This window comes from Delphinus delphis, chromosome 8, assembly GCF_949987515.2.
Source record: "Delphinus delphis chromosome 8, mDelDel1.2, whole genome shotgun sequence".
Classification (NCBI taxonomy): Eukaryota; Metazoa; Chordata; class Mammalia; order Artiodactyla; family Delphinidae; genus Delphinus; species Delphinus delphis.
Window position 1 is genome coordinate 40,095,088 of NC_082690.1, and position 26,269 is coordinate 40,121,356.

The 26,269-nt window shown below is 40.6% G+C and overlaps 1 protein-coding gene and 1 non-coding gene across 4 annotated transcripts; both read left to right on the forward strand.

The window, feature by feature from the left end:
- The first annotated feature begins 1,054 nt into the window (after positions 1-1,054).
- On the forward strand, positions 1,055-12,167 carry CWC15 (CWC15 spliceosome associated protein homolog). Of its 3 annotated transcripts, none has more exons than XM_060018088.1 (7): positions 1,055-1,174; positions 2,312-2,445; positions 3,034-3,146; positions 3,724-3,812; positions 4,991-5,104; positions 8,512-8,630; positions 11,702-12,167. In XM_060018088.1, the coding sequence occupies exons 2-7, from the start codon at positions 2,315-2,317 to the stop codon at positions 11,829-11,831; spliced, it is 696 nt and encodes a 231-aa protein (XP_059874071.1). In that variant the 5' UTR covers positions 1,055-1,174; positions 2,312-2,314; the 3' UTR covers positions 11,832-12,167. The 3 variants fall into 3 exon arrangements, with proteins under 3 accessions (XP_059874071.1, XP_059874072.1, XP_059874069.1); XM_060018089.1 differs by having other exon boundaries at positions 1,070-1,174; positions 2,307-2,445; XM_060018086.1 differs by lacking the exon at positions 1,055-1,174 and adding an exon at positions 1,427-1,445 and having other exon boundaries at positions 2,307-2,445.
- LOC132430371 (small nucleolar RNA SNORA8) lies at positions 9,745-9,882 on the forward strand. The gene has a single exon (XR_009520466.1). It is a non-coding gene; the product is annotated as a small nucleolar RNA SNORA8 (small nucleolar RNA).
- Positions 12,168-26,269: the final 14,102 nt, after the last annotated feature.

Consider the following 26,269-nt stretch of genomic DNA (forward strand, 5'->3'; position numbering starts at 1 on the left):
TAATAGCTTCGCTAAGAAAAATCAAGATTTGTATCTTGAACTTTATGGGGGAAGGGACTTTTTCTATTGTTTTGTTTCATGTAAAGTTCAAAGAAAGAGTTCTAGGGGTAAAAAGCTTTTCTATGTTCGATTTTATGAGCTTTTTACATTTGAAACCAAGTTGGGGGAGTTGAATTTTCATTTGTTCAACAAATATTTATTGAGCATCTACTGTGGCCAAGGACTATGTGATCAGATACCAAGATGAACTAAGCAAACAAGATCCCTGCTCCCAGAGTGGTTTTTTACGGGGAAAGAGTAAGGACGATTGGTGATTTCTCATTTTCCTGTTCGCTGCCTTATTAAAACTTCACCTAACACCTGAGTAGCCATCTTACATTAATAACTGCATCTAGTGCTCCTGGCAGTTGGGCCCACCGTTTTAAAAGTTCCATGTCGGTTAATACATAAGGAAGCTCTAATACTGGCACCTTCCCTCCCACTAGAACTCAGGCTTTTTAAAAAATAAAAATTTTAACAAACAATACGAATACAACCTTTGCTTTGAAGACTAATATTTTTGCAGGAATGGTACCTTTATAAAGATCGTGGTTGCCCCCGTACATATTTGTTCTTTCTTCATATCCAATTAAATGAAAACACTAGTCTTTCCGTAGCCCAACTCTCTAGGGTTGTTGGGTCTAGCTCAGGAGAAAGGAGCTGGAGCCGTTGGATTTAAACAGTTTGGTGTAATCCTTTTCTACGCTCTCTCTCGCTAGCCGGGGACGTGGTGTCTGCTACCCGGGGCTTTCCGTCCACGCAGTACCGGAATGAAGGAGTCTGGGAGGGGGTCGGGAAAGTAAAAGACGGAAGAGACATTAAGTAATTGGCTCTTGAAGGTACAAAATGATGCTTAGGGTCTACTCTTAAGCACTGATTTCAAATGCCCGCCCCCTGGGCAGTTTCAGCCCCGCCCCTTGCTGTCGTCACGCCGACTTCCACCTTGGCCTCCGCTGATTGGTCCCCGCCTCCGCCTCTGAAAGGCGGCTAAAGAGCTTGGGGTTTGCTTCCGGGTCTTGGGCTTTAGCCCTGGGCGCAGAGGTTTCTGGGAGCCAAGATTTGAAATGGCGTCTGTATGATCTGAGGCAACTGCATCGGAGCTCGGCCAAAGTGAGCGGCAGCAGGAAAGCAGACTGTGAGTGGGGCAGGAAAGGGCGATTGGGGACGGAGGCGGAGAAGCGAGCGCGGGCAGAGGAGGCCCTGGAGCGGCGGGCGGGTGGTGGAGCTCAGCGCTTGTCAGGAGCGTCCCCAGTCCCGGGCTGGCAGCGGAGAGCGCAGCGTGAAGATGACTGTGCAGACAGCGTTAAGCAGGGTCCGGGCGCCCCCACCCCTCGCCGAATGGGGCAGGGGTGAAGGGTCAGCGGGTTCCCGGTGACAGCCCGAAGGTGAACCCCCCAGAGACGCTGGTAATGATAACCCTAACCCTGTTTCTCCCTCTCTGGGTACATCGCTCTCCCGTTTTTTTGAAAATCGAGAGAAGTGTACCATTTCCCCCCGTTTCCCCGACGCTTGCTTTTCCGACGCTTGAGGATGTTTAGTAGCCACATCTGCTATGCAGTATCCTTTAGTTGCTCAAAAGCAAAAGTAGCATAACCTTTGGGGGTGGGTTCCTGTGTTTTGAGCATTTCTTAAATTGTAATTTGCAAAAGATCTGATTTGTGTTACGTTGGCTGCTGGAGAAAATTGGATCAACAAAAGGTTGTTGGAGAACTTTGCCTCTAACTGTCATCAAAGTCTAGCTTTTTTTCCAGGACACTCGGTAGCTTTGTCAGTGATTTTTTTTATATATCTTTTTTGTTTTTGTAGTTACTATCCTATTTTCTGCTGTGTGAGATTTAGATAAAATGGGAACCTTAAGGAGTCTGGTGGAGTAAGGTTGAGCTGAGATTTTTTAAAACCCGGACATGGCAGTACTGTATTTTACGAGGGTGTTGACATGTCAAGTCTCATCATTTCTTAATAATCCTATTAGGAGTATCCCCATTCCACAGATGACAGAAACTTAAGCTTGGTGGTTTGCCGGAGGTCACAGAGCCAGAAGGAGAACAGGAACACAAACGCATATCTTCATGACAGACTAAATATCTGTCATGTTCCTTGTACACCCTGAGCCTCATTATTTGTTTTGTTCAGAGCTTTTGAGGTTATTTTATAAGTTTTGGGGAATAAGTTAGGGAAATTGTTTCACAAGGAGGGATATTGATTAATACTTTATAAAATGAGAGTTCATCATATTGGAAATAACTTGACATTGTTTTTCTTCAAAGCATAGAAGATGACAACAGCAGCTAGGCCAACTTTTGAACCTGCAAGAGGGGGGAGAGGAAAAGGAGAAGGTGATTTGAGCCAACTCTCAAAGCAATATTCAAGCAGAGACCTACCCTCTCATACAAAGATAAAATATAGGTAATGAAGCCTTTTCTGTTTTTCTTGTTTCACAAAGCAAGACCAAATCTGTTGAATGACATGGTCATGAGATAGTACCATGTGTGGCTTATTATTACTTACCTATTTTCATAGGAGTAGAATGCAATAGTGTTTCTTACACTAAAATTATGCTCTATGATTGTAAAATGCTACTAGATATTCCTTAAGCAGAAATGCCAATTAACAAGGAATTTCCATATGTAGATGGAACAGTAACTAATACATTACTTCAGAGGCACCAGGCTCTGTCAGTACTAATCAATATGAGATTAAAAGTGTTACTCTAACAAGCTGTGAACTAACATACTAACCAAAAGTAAAGACATTTTGATCAGCCTGCAGCCTTATTGTAAGAAAGTATGTGATTATTTTGAGTTTCTTGAAATATTGGATACATCACAGGATGCCTATTAGTAACCTTCAGATTAGGATGATCTTGTCCATTTCCCCCAATGGGACTTGATGCTTCAGGGACTCAGGACAAAGTTGCTTTTTGTGAATTGTCTTCCATTACTACAGCCATGTGTTTTTTAGAAGTATTTCTGCCCTGTTTTGTTTCTACTTTAGACAGACCACTCAGGATGCCCCTGAAGAAGTTCGGAACCGTGACTTCAGGAGAGAGTTGGAAGAGAGAGAGAGAGCTGCTGCAAGAGAAAAAAACAGAGACCGGCCAACCCGAGGTGCCAACACTACCCCAGACGTTTCTCTCATAACGTTATGTTGACAGTAGTTTTTCTTTCATGTGGTAATTGGAATGGATTACTATTTTTGTTTGTTTGCTTTTAAATTTGGGTGTGAGCTGTAGCAGTTTCTTGAAAGATTTGATTGGATTAGAGATGATAATGCAGTTGATTCCAATTCCATCTTTTTATGTTTCTGTGTTAGAAAGAACTAGGTGATCTGGGGATATTTAGTAACCATTGTTTCAGTTCAGATCAACGAGTTTTTAACTGCTTACACAGCCAGACTTTTTGAGGCCCCATGGTTTCTGTCTATGAAATTCTTCCATTTTTATTTCTAGCGTATGTAAACTATTTCCTAAATTTCCTGAGAGAGGCTACAGTTCCCATATTAAAATCAATACTTTTATTAATTCATTCAATAGATATCTGCCAAGGGCTTATTTGCCAGGCACTGTGGTTATAATCCCTACTGTCATGCTTAAGACCTGAGCTCTTCTTGCCCACAGGTCCCTAAAATGTTATAAGAAATGCAGGATTTGATTCAGTAAGCTAGATAATGTTTGTTTTCCCCCAGAACATACAACCTCCTCTTCGGTGTCAAAGAAGCCTCGGTTGGACCAGATTCCCGCTGCCAACCTCGACGCAGATGACCCTCTAACAGATGTATGTTTTACTTCCTCCTCTCATCTCCATGTAGTCATTTACTTACCATTTTTCTGAAATACCTTTTTATCTATTCTTTTGGCTTTAAGAAGCGATTTGTATTTATTTTTACTTACTATTATTATAGCTCTGATTTCAATGCTAAACTCTATAGTTTATTTTAAAACGAAAAGCATTATCTTGTGGTTAATCAAATTTCAGGTTTGATCTCTGGAGAGCCAGAGAAGGAAGAGATCTATTAAAAGATACGCTTCCCTAAAAAATAATTCCCTGTATTAAACCATGGAAATTGGACTAGTTATTCCCCTTCAGAGGGCACTCTTCAGACTAGGCTCTTTATTGATGGCATCCCCTGCAGTGAGTGTAGCGGCCTTTCCATACTTGCTACCAATGATGCCCCTTCCAGATGTTCAATGCACTTAATGGCTCCCTCTGTGCTTAGGGAGGAATGTGATCTAAGTGGAAGGTTTTTAAGGATTGGCACTTTAATTAACATTAAAATTTAGTGGGACTGCACAGTCTGTAATTAATTTGCAGTTTTCTACATACAGAGGAAAAATCTGAGTGACTTTTCAAGGGTAGCATCTAATAAGCATATATATTAGTAATTCTAGAGTTGACAGACTAAATTAAAAATTAACTCAGTAATTCAATATAAGGAACTCAATTTTAAGTGAGATATAATGATTATTCATTTGAAACTATTTTTTTCTGAGAATTTAGCAGCCTTTTCTGTACCTTTGACTGTCTTTAATTCCTAGTTGTTTTGAGCTATATAAAATTATTTTGACTCCCAGGGTCAAAGTATGTAGTGTGTATCATACTTTGTTACTTTGTAACACTTAGTATAAAGTGTTCCTTTTCTGGTTTTAGAAATATTTTCATATGTAAATTCCCATTTGACTATGTAAATTTGAAAGGTCCTTCATTATACTCTTTGCTGTTATAATGTCTAAAATACATCAGAGGTTGACATTTTAGTAAGTAATTGTAAGCTTTTTTGTGGGGTTTTATTTTATTTTTGGTTGTTGCTAATTTTAACCGTATTTAGGTACATTTATCTTTCCCTCTAGGAAAATTAATCCTGCTCCAAAGATTTGATGAGTGCCACTTTTATGGAAAAAAATGAATAATCTATTTTGTCTCCCATCTCCTGGACCATCACCATTCTTTTTTAGGAGGAAGATGAAGATGAAGATTTTGAAGAGGAGAGTGATGATGATGATACTGCAGCTCTTCTTGCAGAGCTGGAAAAAATTAAAAAAGAAAGAGCTGAAGAGCAGGCCAGGAAGGTAAAACCAGCATGTTAAATATTCACATCTTCTCACATAAACTAAAGTAGAAGTGTTCTTTAAATCAAGTAATATCACCTTATATTAGAAATCATCCTTACCATGTCTCGATATTATAGGACCTGTAGGTCTATAAATCTGGTGATTCCTATCTCCTGGTTATGTTAGAAATTCTTTCCAAATAGTTCAGACATACTCATCAAAATGCTCTTCGTTCAGTTATTTGTTCAATAGACATATAGTCAGTGTGTGTTAAGTGTCAGAAGAATCAAAGATGATTAAGATGTAGTCATAGCCTACAAAGAACCCACAGGTATAGTGAGGCCGTCTTTATCTCTCTCCTTGTCTTCTGACCCAGCCTTCTTTCCAGGCACTTGCTGAGGCCATCTGTCAATAAATTTTATATAACCTAGCTTCTCTGAGTCCCCACAGTCTCTACATTTACACAGTGGAAGGAAAGAATGTCTAACTCAAAGACAGTTAGACGAATTAAATAGGATCCATAGTACGTACCTTTAAACTTTGAGTGAATTACGCATAGTAGTAACAGTAAGAGACAACACTTGGGAGGCAAGAGCAGGTCAGAGCACTAGAGATCTGTAGACCAGTGCTAAAGGAGTTTGAGCTCTCTTCCAAAGGACCTGTGGAGCTAGTCGATTTCAGCTGGAGATGGTAAGGTTGGGTATGCATTTTAGAAAGATTACTCTGGCTGAGGTGTGGAGGATAGAGGAAAGAACTGAGTAGGGGGCTGTTCCAATAATCCTCACATGCAGTTATGAGAATCTTGCATGATAGGAGTTGGATTTGAGAGAAGTAAACAGATCCTGATAGAGCTATCAAGGAGATAAAATTGACCAGAGAAAGTGACTGACTAGCTGTGGCAGTTTCTGGGTTGATGTTGGTGCTATACACTAATCAGGGAATGCCGAAGGATGGGCATGTTTCAGTGGAGAGGAAAATAATGAGTTCTGTTTGGCACATACTGAACTTGATATATTGTGAGACACTCAAGTGGATATATCTGCCTCCACTTTTTTTTTTCTCCCCTGGCCACACTGCACAGCATGCGGGATCTTAGTTCCCCGATCAGGGATCGAGCCCATGTCCCCTGTAGTGGCAGTGCAGATTCGTAACCACTGGACCGCTAGGGAAGTCCCTGCCTCCACTTTCAACCAGAAAAGAGCAGCTTTTTTAATGGGCTTCTGTGTAAGATTTCATTTGAACCAAGAATTGCTCTATTTAAAAAAAGGAAAGAGACTTGGGGAAAAGACTGATGTAGGTTAATGCTTAGAACCTAGGGAGGTAGAGTTCAAATGGATCAGAAGGGTCAGGGAAGAATTCAGAAGAGAGGAAGATTTTGGGAGAGGCTTTGAAGACTGCTAGAATTCAGATTTGAAGAAGAAAAATATTTAAAAATACAATTCCTGTCAGAATGTGGCATACGATAGCGTAATTCCTGTAGAATTATAAGACCATTCCTACACTGGCACACCACAAGAGGGCAGTTGTCTGTTCCAAATTCTTTTAGCCTCCAAATAGCTGTGGATACGCAAAGAGACATTTAAATGCATTTGGTTGACGTTTAAGGAGCATAAACATTTTAGACAGAAGATCTTGGCAATTTTGCAAGGTTCATCTGATTTCTTTGTACAAAATGTGTTGGTGTTTTTTTTTGGAGTTGAATGACAGTTTTATTCCATTTGTCCCCCATTTCCCTGTCTGGCTTTCTAGTGGCTGGTTTTTGAGATGTTCCAAAATGTTTTCAAACCAGTCAGCCTGTGTCAAGGGCTGGGAAAATTTCTGTAAAGAGCCAGATAGTTAATATTTTAGGCTTGCAGGCCATACAGCCTCCGTCACAACTATTCAACTCAGCTAATTGTGATACAAGCAGCCATAGGCAGTGCATAAATAAATGGCTGTGACTGTGTTCCAGTAAAATTTTACTTACAAAACAAGATGGTTCAGATTTGACCAAACCACAGGCTGTCCATCCTTTATACCTATAGTCGTGAAACAGTGTACCTGGTACTTGAGTATGGAAAGAGTTGGCACCTTTTTTCCCCAGTGCCATGTATGGCAATCAACCAGTAACTCTAAAGGAAATAATATTCTGAACATAAAATGATCAGGACCTTATTACATCACATATGTTGTTATATTATAAATTTGGATACATTGTATGCTTGAGCTCCTGTTTGTCTAGCATCTCAGAGATATGTCTTTTTACTTTTAGCATCAATATAATTTGTTAAAAATAAAGTATATAATTTTTAGAAAGCTATCTGTTCTTAATCTATGATGGATGCTCCTCACTTTTGCTTGCTTAAAGTCTGAAAATGACTTAAAGGAATTTTCCTGTTAATTTCCCTGAAAATTGCATCTTCTCACCTCCCAATTATTTGGCCTCATAAAAATGAAATCAGTTGTTCACACTTGATTATTAAAATGAAGTATCTTTAACCTGTATAGAAAATCAGGTTATTTTTCCAAGTGGTCTAACACAGGTTCATTATAAATAGACTTCCAGAAAGTCCTTTTTCCCTTGGTATATTAAGTCATCAATTTTGTCACCCCCAAAACACAGCAAAGTGGGATCTGTCTTTGGTTTAAGATAGCATGGAATCAGGTAGATCTAGAAGTTATGGCTAAGGATTTTAGACATTTTATATTTCTAATTCTAAGAAGGATGAGGGTGATTTGAGTTTAAAGAGGTTAGTGCTAAAATAAAAGTGAAGAAAGACAAGCATGTAACTGATAACAGATGAGACAGATAAAAATAGAAAGTCATTAACAATAAATCATAAGAATAAAATGGGTAAACCTCAGGTAAATTAGTAGAAATGCATGTTTACTGAATATAATTTTTTACACGAGGGTTTATCTTATTTTATGACATAATTCTTGGTTAATAATAACTTGTCACCAGTCCTAGAGAAGCGAGTTTACATTGTTAGTAATTCAAAATAAAATTATTTTTAATCACAGTTATATATAACCCTTCCTTAAAAATTGAGATAATTCCTTTGCTAAATGTCTTTTTGATGTTTAATATCTTCTTAAATTATTAGAATATTTATAGATGTACTCTCTTAAACAGTTATGTAATTTTGTATGTACTTCAAGAAAGAAAATAGATTTAAATATGCAAGTCAAGAATGTCAAAGTCAGAAAGAGACTAATGAATGTATGATGGCAAGCATGAAATGGTTATAATGAAAATGCCCAATTATTTTGATAAGTGAGACTTTTCTGGAATGTCTTAAAAACAAAGAAAAAGCAATACTACCTTGATGCTTATCCCAATCTCCCTCTTAAAATCTTAACAGTCTTTTAAAATATGAGTTATATTATAGGATTGATGCCAGAAGTAATATAAGTAAATATGAGTCTTCCCTTTTTGTTGGCAGGAACAAGAACAAAAGGCTGAAGAAGAAAGGATTCGTATGGAAAACATTCTGAGTGGAAACCCTCTCCTTAATCTCACTGGCCCATCCCAACCTCAGGCCAACTTCAAAGTTAAAAGAAGGTACTGTACAATAATGGGTTGGAGAGGTATGTACACACACACACACACACACACACACACACACACACACACACACACACACACACACACACACACACACACACACACACACACACACACACACACACACACACACACACACACACACACACACACTCTATGAGTTTTATAGCAAACTATATTATGTAAAGCTTATAATACCCACTTTCCACTGAGATTTTTCTCCATCACATTTTGGAATAATGGAAGGAGAATGAAAGAAAATAAACTTATTTTCAGTATATATTTACAGTAACCAGCTGTGTACCAGAGATTGTTCTAAGTACTAGAGACAGAGCAGTGCACTGAGCCCTTGACCCTACAAAGCTTACATTGTAGTTATATGTGTCAAGGGTCCCCAAAACCATCCTTCACATTCAGAGACTAGAAGGTCTAAGGGGGCTCAGCATGTAGCTGTTCTCATGACTAACTTAGTGAAGATACACAGCCAGATCATAAAGGGAAAAGGCACTGAAGGAAGTGTGTGTGCTTCCTTATGCTGTGTCCCTCCTATGAGGGGTCACACAGAGCACATTCTTTACCCTAGTAATGAAAATGCAGCAACATTTGTGCAGTGTTGCTGGCCAGGAAGACCCATTAGAGACTCCCAGGGTTTTTCTTGGCTGCTCATATAGGCAACCTCTGCCTAGTACATACCAAAATTGAGAGTCCCAGAAAGAAAGCAGATGTTCATAAACCACATATTTGTACAGACAGTCTAGACACAGTGACAGAGAAGATTCCTGCAATCCAAGTTTGCAAATGGCAGCCAGGGACCAACCTTGCAAGCGGCCTTCCTAAGGACAACAGCGTGTGTGTGTGTGTGTGTGTGTGTGTGTGTGTGTGTGTGTGCGCACGCGCGCGCGCGCGATCGAGAAACCCTGCTGTAGGCTTAACATTTAAACCATATCTATTATTTCTCACCACCTCCACTGCTGCCATCTCCATCCGGAGTGATGCAGTCCCCCTAACTGGTCTGCTTGCATGCTTACCACCACCACCCTCTCCATCCCTACCCCCAGGTTTTTTTCCTTAACATAGCAGCATCATGGTCCTTTTAAAATAAAAGATCTCTCGCACTGCATGGTATCTTCATTCAGCGGTTTGTTCCTGCTGAGTGTTCAAAGGACAGTGCAATATAAATTCAGTATTTGGCATCGTTGGTTTTCTTGGCTTTGTGCATGTTAGACCTGGTATTTCTACTGAAACAGTATAAAAGAAAAGATCTCAATCCTGTTCTAAACCATCCAGTGGCTTCCTGACTCATTCATAGTAAAAAACAAAAACAAGTCTTTACAATGGCAATTGCATAGGCAAGGGAGGATTTGCAAGAAAGGTGACATTTTATTAGAGACTAGACTCCAAGGTATTTGACCCGAGCTATTGAAAGGATAGAGATGGGGAAGAATGTGAACTGAGGAGGGGAGGCGGAGGGACCGATTTAAGACATGGTAACTTTGGGATGATATATATGTCTGTGTGGTAATGTTGAGTAGGTAGCTTGATACACGGTTCTGGAGTTAGCCCAGGCTAGAGATCATGAATTTGGGAGCTGTCAACTTACAGAAGTTTCCTGAAGCCATGAAGACTAGATGAGGTTACTTAGTGAATGAGTATAGCCAGAGAGGAGGCCAGAGGACTGAGCTTGGGGTAATATTTCGAGGTCGGGTAGATGATTAGCTGTCCCTACCTGGAATAGTACCTGGTACATACTAGGGGCTCAGTAAATATTGATTATATGAATTATGAATGAAAAAAAACTAGGCTGAGAAGGAGCAGCCAGTGGGGAAGAAATGAACCGAAAGAGGCTGGTAGGTGTCTTGGAGCCACACAGACAGTTTCAAGAGGAGGGGAGTATTTATCTAGGTCAGATATTGCTGACAGGCCAAGTGAAGTGGGTACTGCAAAGTGGCGGTTGGAGTTAGGGCCCTGGGAGAGCAGTGCTGGTGTTGAGAGGGAGGGTCAAAGCCTGTGGGGAGTGAGTTGAGGAGAGAGTGGGTAGAGAAAAAACTACATTGATTTATATTTGTATTAAGCTATGTAGTTCTGCCTTGTTTGGAAGCAGATAAAATCGTTTGGAGACTGAAACATGTTGTCTTAATGTGCAGATCACATTTGACCTAGCTCTGCTCAGCTTTTCACATTTCTCTGCACTGCACCAGTGATGACTTAAAACACTGTTTTCAAAGATGCCCACGTTCTTTGCTTATTTTCGATGTGCAGTTTCTTCTAGAGTGCATACGTCCACAGGCAAACACACACATTATATAGGCTTTCATTTTATATATGTTTGTGAGAGTTTATGTATTACATATATGAGTTTGTGTTTTATATGCTAGATGATACTTTGAAATCATAATCTTTATTTTCTATAAAACATTTATTTTGTAGCCCATCCGTGGGTGGTTTTTTGTTTTTTATTTTAAACTTACACATTATGAAATCCAACCAGGAGAAACGAACTAGAGAGTCCTGCCCTAAGCTCTTCAGCTGCTCTTGCTTTGTGTTTAATGTAGATGAAGGCCAATATATGAGCCTTAATTGTTTTACCCCAATAGTTTCTTCTTTTGCCCTAAATTGTAAATACTACAGTGAATGATTACTAAATGTTAACTGATAAAAGAGTATGTATAAAATCCTTAAAACCACATAATCTAACTATAGTAAATCATCCAGCTATCATCTAGAGCTGTCCATACTAATCAGGGTAGAACCAGGTACTGCCTCTTTGTTTTAGACCTGAAAACATTAAATATTTATGTAATTTCTGCTTTTTAACTCAAAGTTTCTTATACTGGAGAAATAATAAGAATGTTGTGTATGTTCTAAATAAGGATTACCCTTCCTATTATAAAAAAGCAAGCTAACAGCCTATTAAGAGTTACTTTATTCTTTTGGGTGTAATTGCTACATTGAATGATGTACAGGTTGAGCATCTTTTTGTGTGATGAATAAGCTTTACAGTTCACAGGGTGTTCTTGTCTGTTGATACAGGCATTGTAAGATTGTTCTATTTTCTTTTTTTCTTTCAGGTGGGATGATGATGTTGTTTTCAAGAACTGTGCAAAAGGTGTAGATGATCAGAAGAAAGACAAAAGATTTGTAAATGATACGCTGCGATCTGAATTTCACAAAAAGTTCATGGAGAAATATATTAAATAGTACAGTTTTATGTGCTTAATTAAAGGCTGTAAAATGTAAACGATATGACTTTATTTTGGTTTTTTTGTTTTTCTCTTCCCCCCCCCCATCTAAATTGTGTATAGGCTTCCCTAATTTTAAGTTCCAAAATATCTTTTCCTTTATTGATTGCTAACTTGATAAGGACTGGGTTTGGTTTAACCAGTTGCCATCTCAGTATTTCCAGTCATATGTTTTTCTTTTGAATATGGGAAAAGGAATCTGCTTGTAATAAATATTTTTAATAATCTGTGTCAAATCTGTGTCCCCACCTTTTTTGTTGAACTGTGTGCAGCTTATAAAACATTGCATATTTTCTTTCGTGTGTTGTATTTCTTTGTGTTAACTTTTTCTCCTCATGTCTCTAACATTGACTTAAAGTCAGTTAATTCATATCTCCTCTGTATCTTTTAGAAGTGTGATGAAAAATTAAAGAAATTCCATTTTGGACCACCATGTTGGTATGGAAGAGTGTCATCAAACAGGAAGCACCCTGAGTGTGTGTCAGGGAGCATGGGGTACCTCTCACTTCTGCAGGCGCCCCTTTCTTTTTTCTCAGCCCAAAACAAGAGCTCCTTAAGCATGCCTAGGAAGCATGTGACGTTCCCCTGTGCTTTGGTTACTCAAACTGCCGTGTTTCTCTTGAATGAGATAGGTAGAGCTTGCACACTGACACTCATTAGATGCAAAACCTTGGAGGGTTTAACATCAAACAATACATGAAATAAAACCTTTGGAAATAGAATTGTTATCTTGGAGGATATGGATACGGGAAGTGGGAGGGTCTCTACACAGCTGGAAAATGAAGTTTCCCTAAACCTGGGCTGGGATTTTAAGGATGTCACATTGATAGAAAATGTGAGACCAGAAATTAAGCCTTCTACGGATAGAGACGCATTTATAGGATTCCTCAGCTGTGAATGATGTTGAGTTTGGTAAGGTTAGAGATAAAACTTTTAAAGCAAAAATAATGTGTTAGTTATCACTGGCTATTTATTTAAACCCCCTTCTCTAGGATCCCCAGTGGAAGCTTGGACACAGGTTGTATGTAACCTGAGTCAGGAGTAGAGCTGGAATCAGCCCAGGTCTTGACCATGTTCATACCCTGCTTTTTTTTTTCTTCCAACTGAGCAATTTACATGTAAATTTGAATACCTTGACTAGTATTTTTTTAAAGCCTTTAATAGTACTGAAGCACTTTTATCTCCAACTTAACAATTTATAAAGTGCCTTTACATTCGTTTTCAATTTTCTTCATAGCAACACACATAGGAAGGAAATACTGGGTTATTCAAAGCTAAGGAAATAAAATTCAGGCCGAGTGATTGGATCAACGTTAACACTTGATGGGAAACGTATGAGTGCCTTAAAACTACATGAAGATGTGCTTATAGAAGTGAGAAGCATTATTTAGATTTCCAAAACTAGTTCTTGGGATTATGGGTAAAGTCTTGAGGAAAAGAAGTAGCAGCATATGAACTTTTTAGCATCTGAAAGGCTTGTAATTCATACGCGGGGGTACAATTTAGGTGCACCCTTACCCCGAGATCCACTTCAGATATCCTATTTGAGCCTGACAGATTCAGGAAGGATCAAAGTAAAGCTAATTTCAATAATTTATCCATTTTCCTAATATTTTCCAACGTGAAACATTATGTAACTGGTCATAGATCAAGGACACATAAATGCTAGTTTCAGCTCTCAGATCTATAAAGCCAGTAACAACCTTCCTAGCGAAAATGCCTAACATCCTCCTTGCAAAACATCTTGCCTAGGTGTGACTGAGGAAACTCTAATCCCTTTAAGAGCCCATGCTGAGTGCCAAGAGCCAGGGCTTTGAAGCCAGATGGACCTGGATGTGAAGCTCAGCTCAGTCACCTCGGGTTTCACTAAAGCTAACTAGCTAACCAACGTTGCACCAAACATGCTTGTACTGCATCCGTTTAATCAACACCACTCCCTGTAAGGCAGGCATTATTTTCCCTGTTTTATAAACAAGGAAATTGAGGTTTGTAAGAGAAATTTTAAAACAAGTCATAAATCTTTAAGAGGATAGGGCTGAGGTTCAAACCTTGAAGTTCTATTTGCAGCCCATCCTCGTAACTGCTATGCTTGACTTCCTCTTCATGTGAAAGAGCCCTTCTGACATTTCTCACCTATGAAACAATAGTAACAAGAGTGATGAGTAAGGGGGTTTGATGGGAATTCATTTAAGGGGTGAGTACTTGGCAGGCATATAGGAGGGATTTCATCCACGTTCTCTACTTGCCTCTGCTAGCATATAGCAGGGGCTGCTGAAAAGTTTGAAAGCCTGTTGTTTTGTTCTGTCATAAAGGTCTGGTTCTGAATTAAGAGTTTCCCTAGCGCCTCAGAGCTTGAGTTGGGGGATAGGTATGACCTCGAAAGGGGTTGCTTTTGCTTGGTTGCTAGGATTAGAAACCCACTAATAGAAACTCAAGTGAAATAGAGGTTTACCTTTTTTTTTAATAATTGAAATATATTTGATTTACAATGTTGTGTTACTTTCAGTTACAGCAAAGTGAGTCATATATATATATATATATATTCTGTTTTAGATTCTTTTTCATTATAAGTCATTACAAGATATTGAGTATAGTTCCCTGGGCTATACAATAGGTCCTTGTTGGTTATCTATTTTGCACACACACACACACACACACATATATATGTGTGTATATGTTAATCCCAAACTCCTAATTTATCCCTCCTCCCACTTTCCCCTTTGGTAACCATAAGTTTGTTTTCTATGTCTGTGAGTCTATTTCTGTTTTGTAAATAAATTCATTTGTATCATATTTTAGATTCTGCATATACGTGATATCATATGATACTTGTCTTTCTCTGTCTGACTTACTTCACTTAGTATGATAATTTCTAGGTCCATCCATGTTCCTGCAAATGGCATTATTTCATCCTTTTTCTGGCTGAGTAATATTCTATTGTGTATATATTAGTATGTATACATCTTTATCCATTCATCTGTCAATGGAGGGGTTTATCTTAACAATAGTTAAAAGGCACTTCCTCTGTCCAGCTCTTACTCTGCTTCTCTCTTCATCTGACCCACTTCCTCCACAAGACTAGATTTCTGCACCCAAAAAGCCTAGAGGTCACTCATTTATGATCCTGGCTTCCCTGGAAAGGAATCTTCATGGTCTTGTAGGCCCACTGGCCGACAGACCCTCTGTGTTGTGAGACAAAGCTTGTCCAGTGAGCAGTGGCCAGGAACTAGGTTACCTAGTACAAATGTGGGCCAGAGCAGGGAGACATTCACAGAACAATCTTTGGTATTGACGTGGCTTGAGATATTCAGCTACTCACATGGTAGACAAAACCTAGACACCGAGATTTCACAGCTGTAACTCGAGTCTCAGGGGTAGTGCCTGCATCTCCCGCCAGGATCTAGCACCACGATGGGCACATAACAAGGGCTGCCCTCTGCCCCCAGTGCAGGCCTGGCCATAGGCAACCACCCAGGCCCAGATGGAAAAGAGGGGACCTAGTGACCAGAGGCCTGGGTGTCCTGGCAGGAGCAGGCCCTGCTGGGTCAGTTTCCTGCTGGTTTCTGGAAACTGTCATGTCCACCAGGGAGCAGGGTGGGACATGTCCTGTCTTTGAGACACCGTCTTAGAAGTAGGACTAATTAGATTGAACCACTGGTCGGGGGAGAGGGTGGATCAAGTGAAAGGGAGAGGAGTTTAGTGGGAGCTGCTGAGGGCTGGGATATTGGCCCCAGGGCCCTCTTCTCTGGACCATGGTCCAGGGAACACGGAAGAAACAGGATCAGCCTGGGACTCATCTTTCAGTAAATGCGAGGGACCATTTTGTTTGTGTTGGTGGTGTTGGGACGCAACCCTCACACCTTTCTCTGAATCACACTTCCACAGACATCCTAGCTCTTGGAATCTTTTTATATGGAAGCTCTTTTAGGTGTTTTTCATTTTCAGTTTTTAAAATGTCCTGTTCTCGCCTGGCCTAGTTCTCAGACACTTCAGGACAGGAAAGAGGAGGAAGAAGAAAGCAGTCGTGTTCACACTCCTGAGAGAGGCATCTGCCAGGTTCCCTCTCCAGGGTGATCTTTTCATCTAATCATATTTTCAAACAGCCTCCCTCTGGAGAAAGAAGCAGAGAGATGTCTCCTAATGGCCCCACACTGATTGGAAGTCGCTTCCTGGGACCTGCCGTCTCCGTCGTGCTAGAGTCTGAGGAAGGAGGAAAAAGGAGTGGGGACTTCAATAACCTTCTGACTATGTCAGAGGGAAGGGTTCTAATGTCGTCCTGAAATTTCCTCAATACTCACACCTCCTTGAAAGTCTAATAACTCTTGTACTCAGAGGCCTATTTCCAGAGCGTGGGTTAACTAAGCACTGGGCATTGAGTCACTCTTTGGAAGCACTGACTTCAAAGAAGCCACAGGGAAGAAAACTCTGTGTATGAGGAGAAAACTGGGATAACAGAAGTGGCAAAGCTCACAGAGCATCAGAGCACGGCCCCTGGGGCAGCAGGCCCTACAGACCAGGCTCCCCCACCTCCTGCCAGGCCACGCCCTCTCTCCATCCACCAAAGAGCTGCTCCCTGGACACTTCCCTGTTTAAAGCCTTCAACAATTAGGCAATATGATGGAAAACAATCCCATTCAAGATAGCTACAGAAAATGTAAAACACATAGTCATAAACTGAACAGGAAATGTGCAGGATCTCTTTGAAGAAAACGCTAATATTCCACTGTGAGGCATTAAAAAAAAGATGGTAAATGTAGAGAAATACCTATTGCTAGGTGGGACAACTCGATAATGTAAAGATACAAGCTCCCCACCCCAAAAAAATTATTATGAAATTTCAGGAGGTTGGGATTTTTTTTATTGATGTTTCGACCAAATCACTTTAAATTTTTCTGTTAAAGTAAATTTGTAAGAATATCCAGGAAAAAAAATCTGGTAAGGAAGAATAATGAGAGGGCTATTCCCCACCAATAAACAATGTATTGGAAATATACAAAAATTAGTGTGGTACTGGCAACAGAGTAGAGAGATGGGAAAAAACGAAACATAGTAAAAACTCCAGATGCAAGTGCAGGTACATAAAATAATTTTGCAGATACGAAATTTTTTTAAAAGAAACAAGAAAATCAATAGGGCCATTTACAGCAATATGAATGGACATAAAGATTATCATACTAGGTGAAGTAAGTCAGACAAAGACAAATATATGATATCACTCATATGTGGGATCTAAAAAATGATACAAATGAACTTATTTACAAAAACAGAAATAGACTCACAGACATAGAAAAACTTATGGTTACCAAAGGGGAAAGCGTAGGGGAAGGATAGATTAGGAGTTTGGGATTAACATAAACACACTACTATATATAAAACAGATAAAAAAGACCTACTGTATAGCACAGGGAACTATATTAAATATCTTGTAATAACACATAATGGAAAAGAATCTGAAAAATAAGATACATATACACGTATAACTGAATCACTTTGTATACCTGAAACTAACACAACATTGTAAATCGACTATACTTCAAAAAAAAAAAATCAATGAGAAAAGAATGAACTATTCATTAGATGGTGTCAGGAAAGTTTACTAACCATTAGGTAGAAAAAAATTGCTAGTGTCAAGCACAAGACCACAGGAAGGCTAATAGATTCAGTCAATAAAGAAAGAAGCTCTTTTTAGATTCCGATAGTTTAGGACTTTCACAGTTAGCAGAAGGAAGTAACCAAGGGTGCCAGTTCCCTGGGGCCGTTGTGCAGGGCAACCCGGAAACAGAAGGGACCAGGTGACAGCAACGCTAAGACAGGACACCCTAGTGAGAAGCCTGTATCAGGCAACTATGTTTCATAGCTTCCAGCTGTGCCCAAAGGGAGGTGACACCGAAAGCCTCAAACCTCATCAGAACTTGGCCCTGGGAAGCTGCCCTTAAGAGACAGAGAATGGAGTGAGAAATAACCCTGTAGCTGCTCAGGCTCCCAAGGCGCTCTGCCAGGATACAGATCGGCTGCGTTCAAGACCTGCCCAGGTGGCCTATGGAGACACATGTGCTGTCCTGGGTGCCAGCACAGAGCTGTTCCCCTACAGCTACTTCACAAGTCCTCCAGGATAAATTTCATGTGGTTTAAAGATTTAAAGGAAAAAATAAATAAATGCACTGGAGAAAAATATAGGTAAAATATATGTTTAATGTTGAGCTGAGATGGCCTTACTAAGAATGATATTGAAAGCAGAAAACATTTTTAAAGAGCTAAATTAGGACTTCCCTGGTGGTGCAGTGGTTAGGAATCCGCCTGCCAATGCAGGGGACACGGGTTCGAGCCCTGGTCCAGGAAGATCCCACATGTTGCAGAGCAACTAAGCCCATGCGCCACAACTACTGAGCCTGTGCTCTAGAGCCCATGTGCCACAACTACTGAAGCCCGCATGCCTAGAGCCCGTGCTCCGCAACAATAGGAGCTACTGCAATGAGAAGCCCATGCACCACAATGAAGAGTAGTCCCCGCTCGCCACTACTAGAGAAAGCCTGCATGCAGTAACAAAGACCCAACACAGCCAAAAATAAATTAATTAAATAAATAATTTTTTTTAAAAGCTAGATTAATTACATAAAAAGATTTTGTAGATTAAAGAACTTTAAATGCCAGTATTATGATTAAATTTTCTTACTTAACTTTTTTACTCAGAGTTTCATAGTGCCTTTATTTTCTTCTCTAGTGTCTTCATTTATTTATCTTCATTTTAAAAATTATTTCATTATATGAGTATGAATAATGCTTATATGCTTATATGAATGCTTATATGAATAAGCAGTCGAGTTCTCTCTTTTCTAGAACCTTCCAGTTGGAGTAGTAGTCCCAGCATGAGTGTAATTATAGGACAGCTTTTAATGCTCTCCCACATAGAATCCCCTATTTTCAGTGTCCCATGTCTTCTTCCTTCTTAGTTTGTGCCCTTTTTTTCATGGAGTACATCCTGAAATAAATTTCTAGGAAAGGGTGAATGTGGGGTAACATATCTGAGTCCCTTATGTCTACATCTAGCTTTATTCTACCAACCCCACCTTCTCCCCCTGCCACACACACACACACACACACACACACACACACACACACACACACTTAATTGACAGTTTTCCTGAGTATGGTTTAAAATAAACTTCTCTTAGAATTTAAATGCTTTACTCCATTTTCTTCTAAATTTCATTGTTGCTCTTGAAAACTCTGATGCCAATCATTTTTATGTTCCTTTGTCTATGTCCTAGTTTTGTTTTTAATGTCTATAATCTCTTGGAATGTTCTCTTTTTCTTTCCTGTTCCAGAGTTTCACAGTGATACAGCCAGTTGTGAGTCTATTACCATTAATTATGCTTGATTCTCAGTGAGTCCTTTGGTGATTCATGGCCTTCAGTTCCGGTAAAATTTTCATCCCTCTGAAAATATCTCTTGTCTATTTCCTCTGTTCTCTCTGTTTGGAACTCCAACTGCTTGGTAGACTAACCCTTTATCCTTTATTTTTTCTCATATTTTGGTCTCTGTCTTTTTGTTCTACTTTCTAGGGCATTTTCTACTACTTCTATTTCAATTATTTCACTGATTTTTTTTTTGCTTGATTTTGGAAATCATATTTAAAATTTTCAAGATCTCTTTTTATTCTCTGAATTTCCCTCCTGTATCTTCATGGTTCTCAACCTTGGCCGCACATTAGAACTACCTGGGACTTTTGAACAACCCTGATGAGGCCACGTCCTATCCAATTATATCAAAATCTTAGGGGATAAGACCCAGACATCCATATTTTTCAAAGCTCTCCAGTTGATACCAATTTTGTCTTAGTTTGAGAACCACTGTATTAGCTTGTTTCTGTCTTGACCTATAATATCTTTTTCATCAATATCATATTAATATTAAATATTACATAGTCAATTATCTATTTATCTATCTTATCTGCTTAAATATAATCCCTGTCCTATAGGTATAATTCTCAGGTACATACCTCAGCAGGCATAATTCTCAGGCCACAGTCTAAGGCATGTAAATATATATATATAGCCATAATTCAATTTAATTTCTATTTCCAGCCTCTATTGTGCAGGTTGAAGAAACTCAATCTGAGTGGACTCAATTTGTTTCAGTTCTGGGTTTAGACATGCAATATCTTTTGAATCTCCCTTGGGTTACTTGTAAGGGAGAAATGTGCTTGGTCACTATTTTTAAACCAAGGCGAAATGTGCTTGGTCACTATTTTTAAACCAAGGCACCTCTTGAATAAATTGGATGTCAAAATGAAGTGGGGTCATCAACTTTTGTTTTTCCTCTCAGCTTCCTTTATGCTAAGAAATAGATGTCATTGGTTCAGATACCACACATATATTAACACATATATCTTATCTTTTAAAAAAGTTCATTTGTGCCTTTGTCTCATCCCTTCAGTAGATTGTATCTTTCCCTCTAGAAAGGAGGAACTTGGTGTTATGCATTTAAAGTTCCCAGTACTGTATGTTACATGTAACAGTCTTTTTTTTTTACATTGAATACTGTGTCTTTGTGAGACAGGCTGGGACCTGGGACCCTTTGCTGCAGTGCTGCAATGCTTACACCTGGACAAACATCTCCTTGAGCAACAAAACACAAAGAAACTATGAGGGACTAAACATAACTGCACACATGCACAGCTGGGGCAAATTCTGGACAACAAGACACAGAGAGACCAAAAAGCCCAGCTGCCACTTCTGAAGGGCCGAGAGCAAAAGCAGGGTACTGTGCATGCCCCCTGCACACAACACCACAAAAGGGGTGGGCAAACCACCTATGCTACCCCTCTGGCCCGACCACTGGGCACACCCCTACCCTCACCCCATGTGCGGAAACAGCTCAACCCCCCTCAGGGAGTGAGCTAACAAGGGAAACTGTTATTTGTTCTCGCTCCCGGCCTGCAGCAGGGGCCCCACTAAAGCCTTGCCAGAGTTTCTTGTCTGGCCTCTGATCGATTTCTATTGATTAAGGAGGCAAAGAACCCTGGTTAGTATCATTTGTTGTAGGTATCAGTGCAGGTGTTCATAGGCTAGTCTGTGCTCAAAGTAGTTGTGATAAAATGCTTTTAAAGTCAAGCACACACACCCACATGCACAGACACACTTTCGCTCTCAAACACACGTACACACACACAATCTTTTTTCCTCAACCTATTCCAGATTGCCTCAGTTCATGAAGCTTTTACCCTCCCAACTGCTTCTCCATGGTCCGGGAGGCAGCGTGCTGTTATAGCTGTGCTAACCACTCCCTGAGAAAGGACAGCGAGAAGGACTCCCCAGATCCCGGGGCGGATGATGGGGTTGTCCTTGGCAGGGCTGGAAACCAAACTCAGATCTCTGCCTTTTCCTCCTGTGATTCAGGCAGCTCTGGTATTTATACCATATTTTCAGAGCAGTGAGGATAATGTGCCGTATCATGTTAGGAGACCATTATACTGATACATTAGGTTCTGAATATATTTTTAACCCACACCTAGGCATTCTTCAAGCTGATTTATGAGTTAAACCCCAGTGTAGCTTGGCCAGAGATAGATAGACTAACTACATCTTGTGTGGGAATTCCACGTTCACAGAGAAGCCCAAAAGTCTTGTAGATCAAATTTTATTGCTGTTGCATTATCTCACTCAGACTATAATGAAGGGATCTAAGTGATGTGCTCCCAAAAGTTGAGCTCTTGAATTTAATGATCCTGTAACTACGTGGATTGATTTCTCATATCCGCAAATCTATTTTAAAATAATGTTATAGTTCATTTGAAAGAGTTGTAAACTTATTTCCTGGAAAGTTTGGCTAGCCTGGATGGTAGGATTCCTCCTCTGTCCCAAGATTAACTCTCTGGCCACCCTTGGGGGAGGGAAAGTCAGGGTTTGTCTTACTGTCACTCTGGGAAAGTAGCCATCTGTGTGTGGGTCCCCCTCCTGCTTGGTGGTTCACTGTGAACACAAGGTCAACATCCATCAGGTGACAGGCTTGCTCCCTCCATAATTCCCTGCTTACCTTCCCCTCATTTCCCAAACAGAATACACGTGTCCCTAATGAGAATTTTTTTAATTTAATGTATTTTTATTGATGCATTATTTACTTCTTTCTCTTTTATAATTATTGTGTAAAAGTCTCACCAAATGTCAGTTGATACATACTGTTCACCGCTCATCATATTTATATTACTTTTGCCTCACTTTGCCTTTTTTTTTTTCTTTTATACTTAAAAAAAATTATTTTATTTATTTTCGGCTGCGTTGGGTCTTTGCTGTTGCACACAGGCTTTCTCTAGTTGTGGTGAGCGGGTGCTACTCTTCGTTGTGGTGCATGGGCTTCTCACTGCGGTGGCTTCTCTTGTTGCAGAGCACGGGCTCTAGGTGTGCGGGCTTCAGCAGTTGTGGCTCTTGGGCTCTAGAACACAGGCTCAGTAGTTGTGGCACAGGGGCTCTAGAGCACAGGCTTCAGTAGCTGTGGCACGTGGACTCAGTAGTTGTGGCTCGCGGGCTCTAGAGCACAGGCTCAGTAGTTGTGGCGCACGGGTTTCATTGCTCCATGGCATGTGGGATCTTCCCGGACCAGGGCTCAAACCTGTGTCCCCTGCATTGGCAGGAGGATTCTTAACCACTGCGCCACCAGGGGAGTCCCTGCCTTTGTTTTTTTTTTTAATTTTGATACATACATGTAATTTCATGTAAAATAAACATAATTATACTTCATATATTATGGGTGATTTTTTTAAAAAATAAGATGAAAAGACCCAGTATTTTTCTTGTACTTTGTTTCTTGCTTTCCTTCTCCACCTCCTCCTATTCCTCCCACATTAGCACCGACCAGGTAACCCACAGTAACAACCTAATGTGTGTCATCCATGTTTTTCTCCATGCTTATATAACCCCCCCCCACACACACACACCACACACACACATTTGTTTCACATATATGGGATTGTATGACATAATTCCCTGCCTTTGTTATTCTTACTCAACAAAATTTGATAGAAATATTTCCAAGATAAGTAGAATTTTAATTATAATTCTAATATAATTCTATAATTATAATTCCATAACGCTATAGAATTCTAATTATATAATTCCAAAATAAGTATAATTCTAATTCATCCTTCTTAATAGCTATGTGCAAGACTCTGTGGTGTTCTAGAGTCATCTCGTATTGAATACTCACCTCTCACAAGAGCTAGTTATTAAATACTCAAGAATTTTGTAAGCTAGGTATAAATGCTAAGTAGCTTGACATACTCTGTGGTGGGAGAATTTACACCATGGAAATTGGCAAATGCTGCAAATCGGAGGCTTTGTTTTTTCAGAGAGCTAGCACGCCACTGGTGAAAGTTTACAATAATTTTACACAGCCAATCACCTTTTGAATGGCTGTTCATTTTATTTCTCTTTTCTATTTCTTTTCTGTTTTTCCCCCCACTATGAACAATGCTATAATAAACTCGGAGGAGTTGAGCAGGGATTTACTGAAGAGGTTTGGGCAGTTGCCCCAAAGTCATTCTGAGTCCAGACAGGACAGGATAACAGAGGAGTATAGGCATCAGACCCCGACCTCAGCTGCCTTATTGTCCCCTGGCTGCCTCCATTTTTAAGAATGCCCTACTCGGACACTTCCTATGGGGTGTCCTGTGGGGGTGACCTCTCCTCCTTCCTTCCATGTCATAGTCACCTCTATTTAAGCCACTCCTGCCTGTTGTCCTTAGCTGCCTCCCCTACCCTTAACATTCTGAGGAAGACCCACACAGAATAACAAAGGCACAGTCCCCTGGGTTTTGAAAGTCCTGCAGCTTGTGGATTGCGGTGGTGTGGAGCTGGGTGGAGATGGGACGGAGTTGTTCCACGGGGTTAAGCTTTTTTCAGGAAGCCACAGTACAGCTTTACGTGGCTGATCCCCACAGCTCCATCTCTGGCCCACGTCTTATTTCCCAAGCTCCTGTTCTTTGTTTCCAAGCGTCTGCTGAGCGGATCCACTCATGGCCCACCAGCGACTCACACTCAACAAACATCTCCAGCCTAGAGCCCCTCCTCTCTCCCTCTCTGCCTTTTACCAACACCACGGCTTGGAGCAGTGCTGCCATTTCTTCATTTGTGTGTACGGAGAATGTTCATCTCTGCTTAAATGATTTGCATGTAGGGACTTCCCAGGCAGTTCAGTGGTTAAGACACCGAGCTTCCACTGCAGGGGGTACAGGTTCGATCCCTGGTTGGGGAACTAAGATCCCACATGCTGTGCAGCACGGCCAAAAGAAATAATAAATTTTTTAAAATGATATTCATGTAAAAAGCCTAGATGTTCAGCAAATGTTAGTTCCTTCTCCCTCCTGCCCTTCCTTCCTTTCCTCTCTCTTTTCTGGAGGAAGAGAAGTCTCAATTTAGGGGTGAAAAGTTCGTAAAGTTGCCAAAGAGAATGTGCTTGCACTTAAAGTCAGACAGAGAAGCCAAGCTTGACTGTTTCAAGAGGAAACTGACACTCAGAGTTGATACATTTTACGGCTCTTTTATTGACCAAGACTCAAGGAGGAGGTGAGATGAGGTGGGTGTGAGGAAGGAGTGGACTGGGCTCATCCTGCCTGTCCTGTCACCAGCTACAAAGGGGCTCCAATCCAGAGTCCATTGGAGTTGATTATGCACCTTAGGACATTGGCCAGGCTGGGGCAGATGGCATTGTTTGAAGCCATCTAAATCAGAAAAAAAAAAAAAAACGTTTCTCTTGAGTTTCAGTTTTCCTCCATTTGAAAACCACCAAAGGCTGCAGGCCCATCTATCAGCCCCTGAAGCACCACATCCATCCTCCCATTATCTCCTGAGCGGGGTCGTTGGAAAAAAGCTCATAAAACATGTGAGGATTGAACATAATTATTTAATAGGCTGTCAGAAGGCTGAGAACACCAGAGCCCAACAGCATACCAGGAAAAGTGGAAGATCGCTCATGGGAGAAGTTTGTGGTTTTGAAGCAGAAAAGAAAAAGACAATAAAAAAATATGCTGGAAATACAGCTAGAATATGTTTTTCCTATAATAGTGAGTCAGTGCTTTTAGAAGTGTGTCTAAAAAAGTGCTTTAAAATTGAGCACCTACTGTGTGCAAGATGCTGTTCTAAATATGGAGATTCAAAGGTGTTTAAGACACAGTGCTGGTCTGCTGACTCAGCTGTCCTTCCGTCTGGGGTCAGACAGAGGTGCGCTCAAATCACAGCTCCACCACTGACTTGACTTTGGTTGAGGCATTTTCATCTCCCCGAGCTTCTGCTTGCTGATCAGCAAAATGGGGGTAATGATTCCATTTTGTAAGAATAAGACATAACATGTGTAAAGCTCTTTGCATACTGCCTGGTACTTGGTAAATGATCAACAGACCTCAGTTCTCTCCTGCTCCACCCCAGTTTCTCCGACCTCTCCCATCAACAAGCCATCTGTCTATTTATTTCACTGCTGTGTTCCCAGTGCCAGAGGAGTACACCCTGGCACTCAGGGAGGGTAGGGATGGTGGGTAGTCAAAGCACAAAGCTGCACTTCAGCAGAAATAACTGAAAATGTTCCGAAGAGGACTAGAGAAAACAAGAAGAATGGGGAACTGAACCTGTCAAAAGATTCCCGCATTTAGTCCAGAGAAGACTCAGGGCTTGGTTAGGAGGGTTGGAAGCTTGTATTCATACATGCAGGAGGCTGTTGTGTGGATGGGGAGAGAGCCTTGATGGGTGTGGACCTAGCCACAGATTTCAGCGCGGTGGCAGAGCCACCAAGGTGCAGAGAGGCACCCTCCGGCGGGGGTGAGGGGTGAGCTGGAGGCTAGAGGGTGGCAGGTAGAGTTATGAGGAGAGGGGGCTCAGGTGCTGCAGGCTGGGAAGGGGGAGAGACGACCTTTACCCCGTTCAAGGCTGAAAGCTCTGATTCTGAGAATTCTGCTCTATTAGAAACAGTTACTCAATATGTTATAATAACCTATAATGGAAAAGAAACTAAAAAAGCATATAGGGCTTCCCTGGTGGCGCAGTGGTTGAGAGTCCGCCTGCCGATGCGGGGCACACGGGTTCGTGCCCCAGTCCGGGAAGATCCCACACGCCGCGGAGCGGCTGGGCCTGTGAGCCATGGCCGCTGAGCCTGTGCGTCCAGAGCCTGTGCTCCGCAGCGGGAGAGGCCACAACAGTGAGAGGCCCGTGTACCGCAAAACAAACAAACAAACAAATAAATAAATAAATAAGTAAGTAAGTAAGCATATATATGTACATATATATGAGAAAAGAATATATTGATATATATACATATAACTGAATCACTTTGCTGTATACCTGAAACTAGCACAACATTGTAAATCAACTATATTTCAATAAAAATTAAAAAAAAAAGAAACAGCTGTCTAAA

What these genes read in the sequence shown, in the direction of transcription:
- CWC15 (XM_060018088.1), top strand. Translation starts at nt 2,315, where the DNA reads ATGACAACAGCAGCTAGGCCAACTTTTGAACCTGCAAGAGGGGGGAGA. An exon ending in CTGAAGAGCAGGCCAGGAAG is followed by an intron (nt 5,105 to 8,511) that starts GTAAAACCAGCA and finishes TTTTGTTGGCAG; the next exon opens with GAACAAGAACAAAAGGCTGA. An exon ending in AACTTCAAAGTTAAAAGAAG is followed by an intron (nt 8,631 to 11,701) that starts GTACTGTACAAT and finishes TTTTTCTTTCAG; the next exon opens with GTGGGATGATGATGTTGTTT.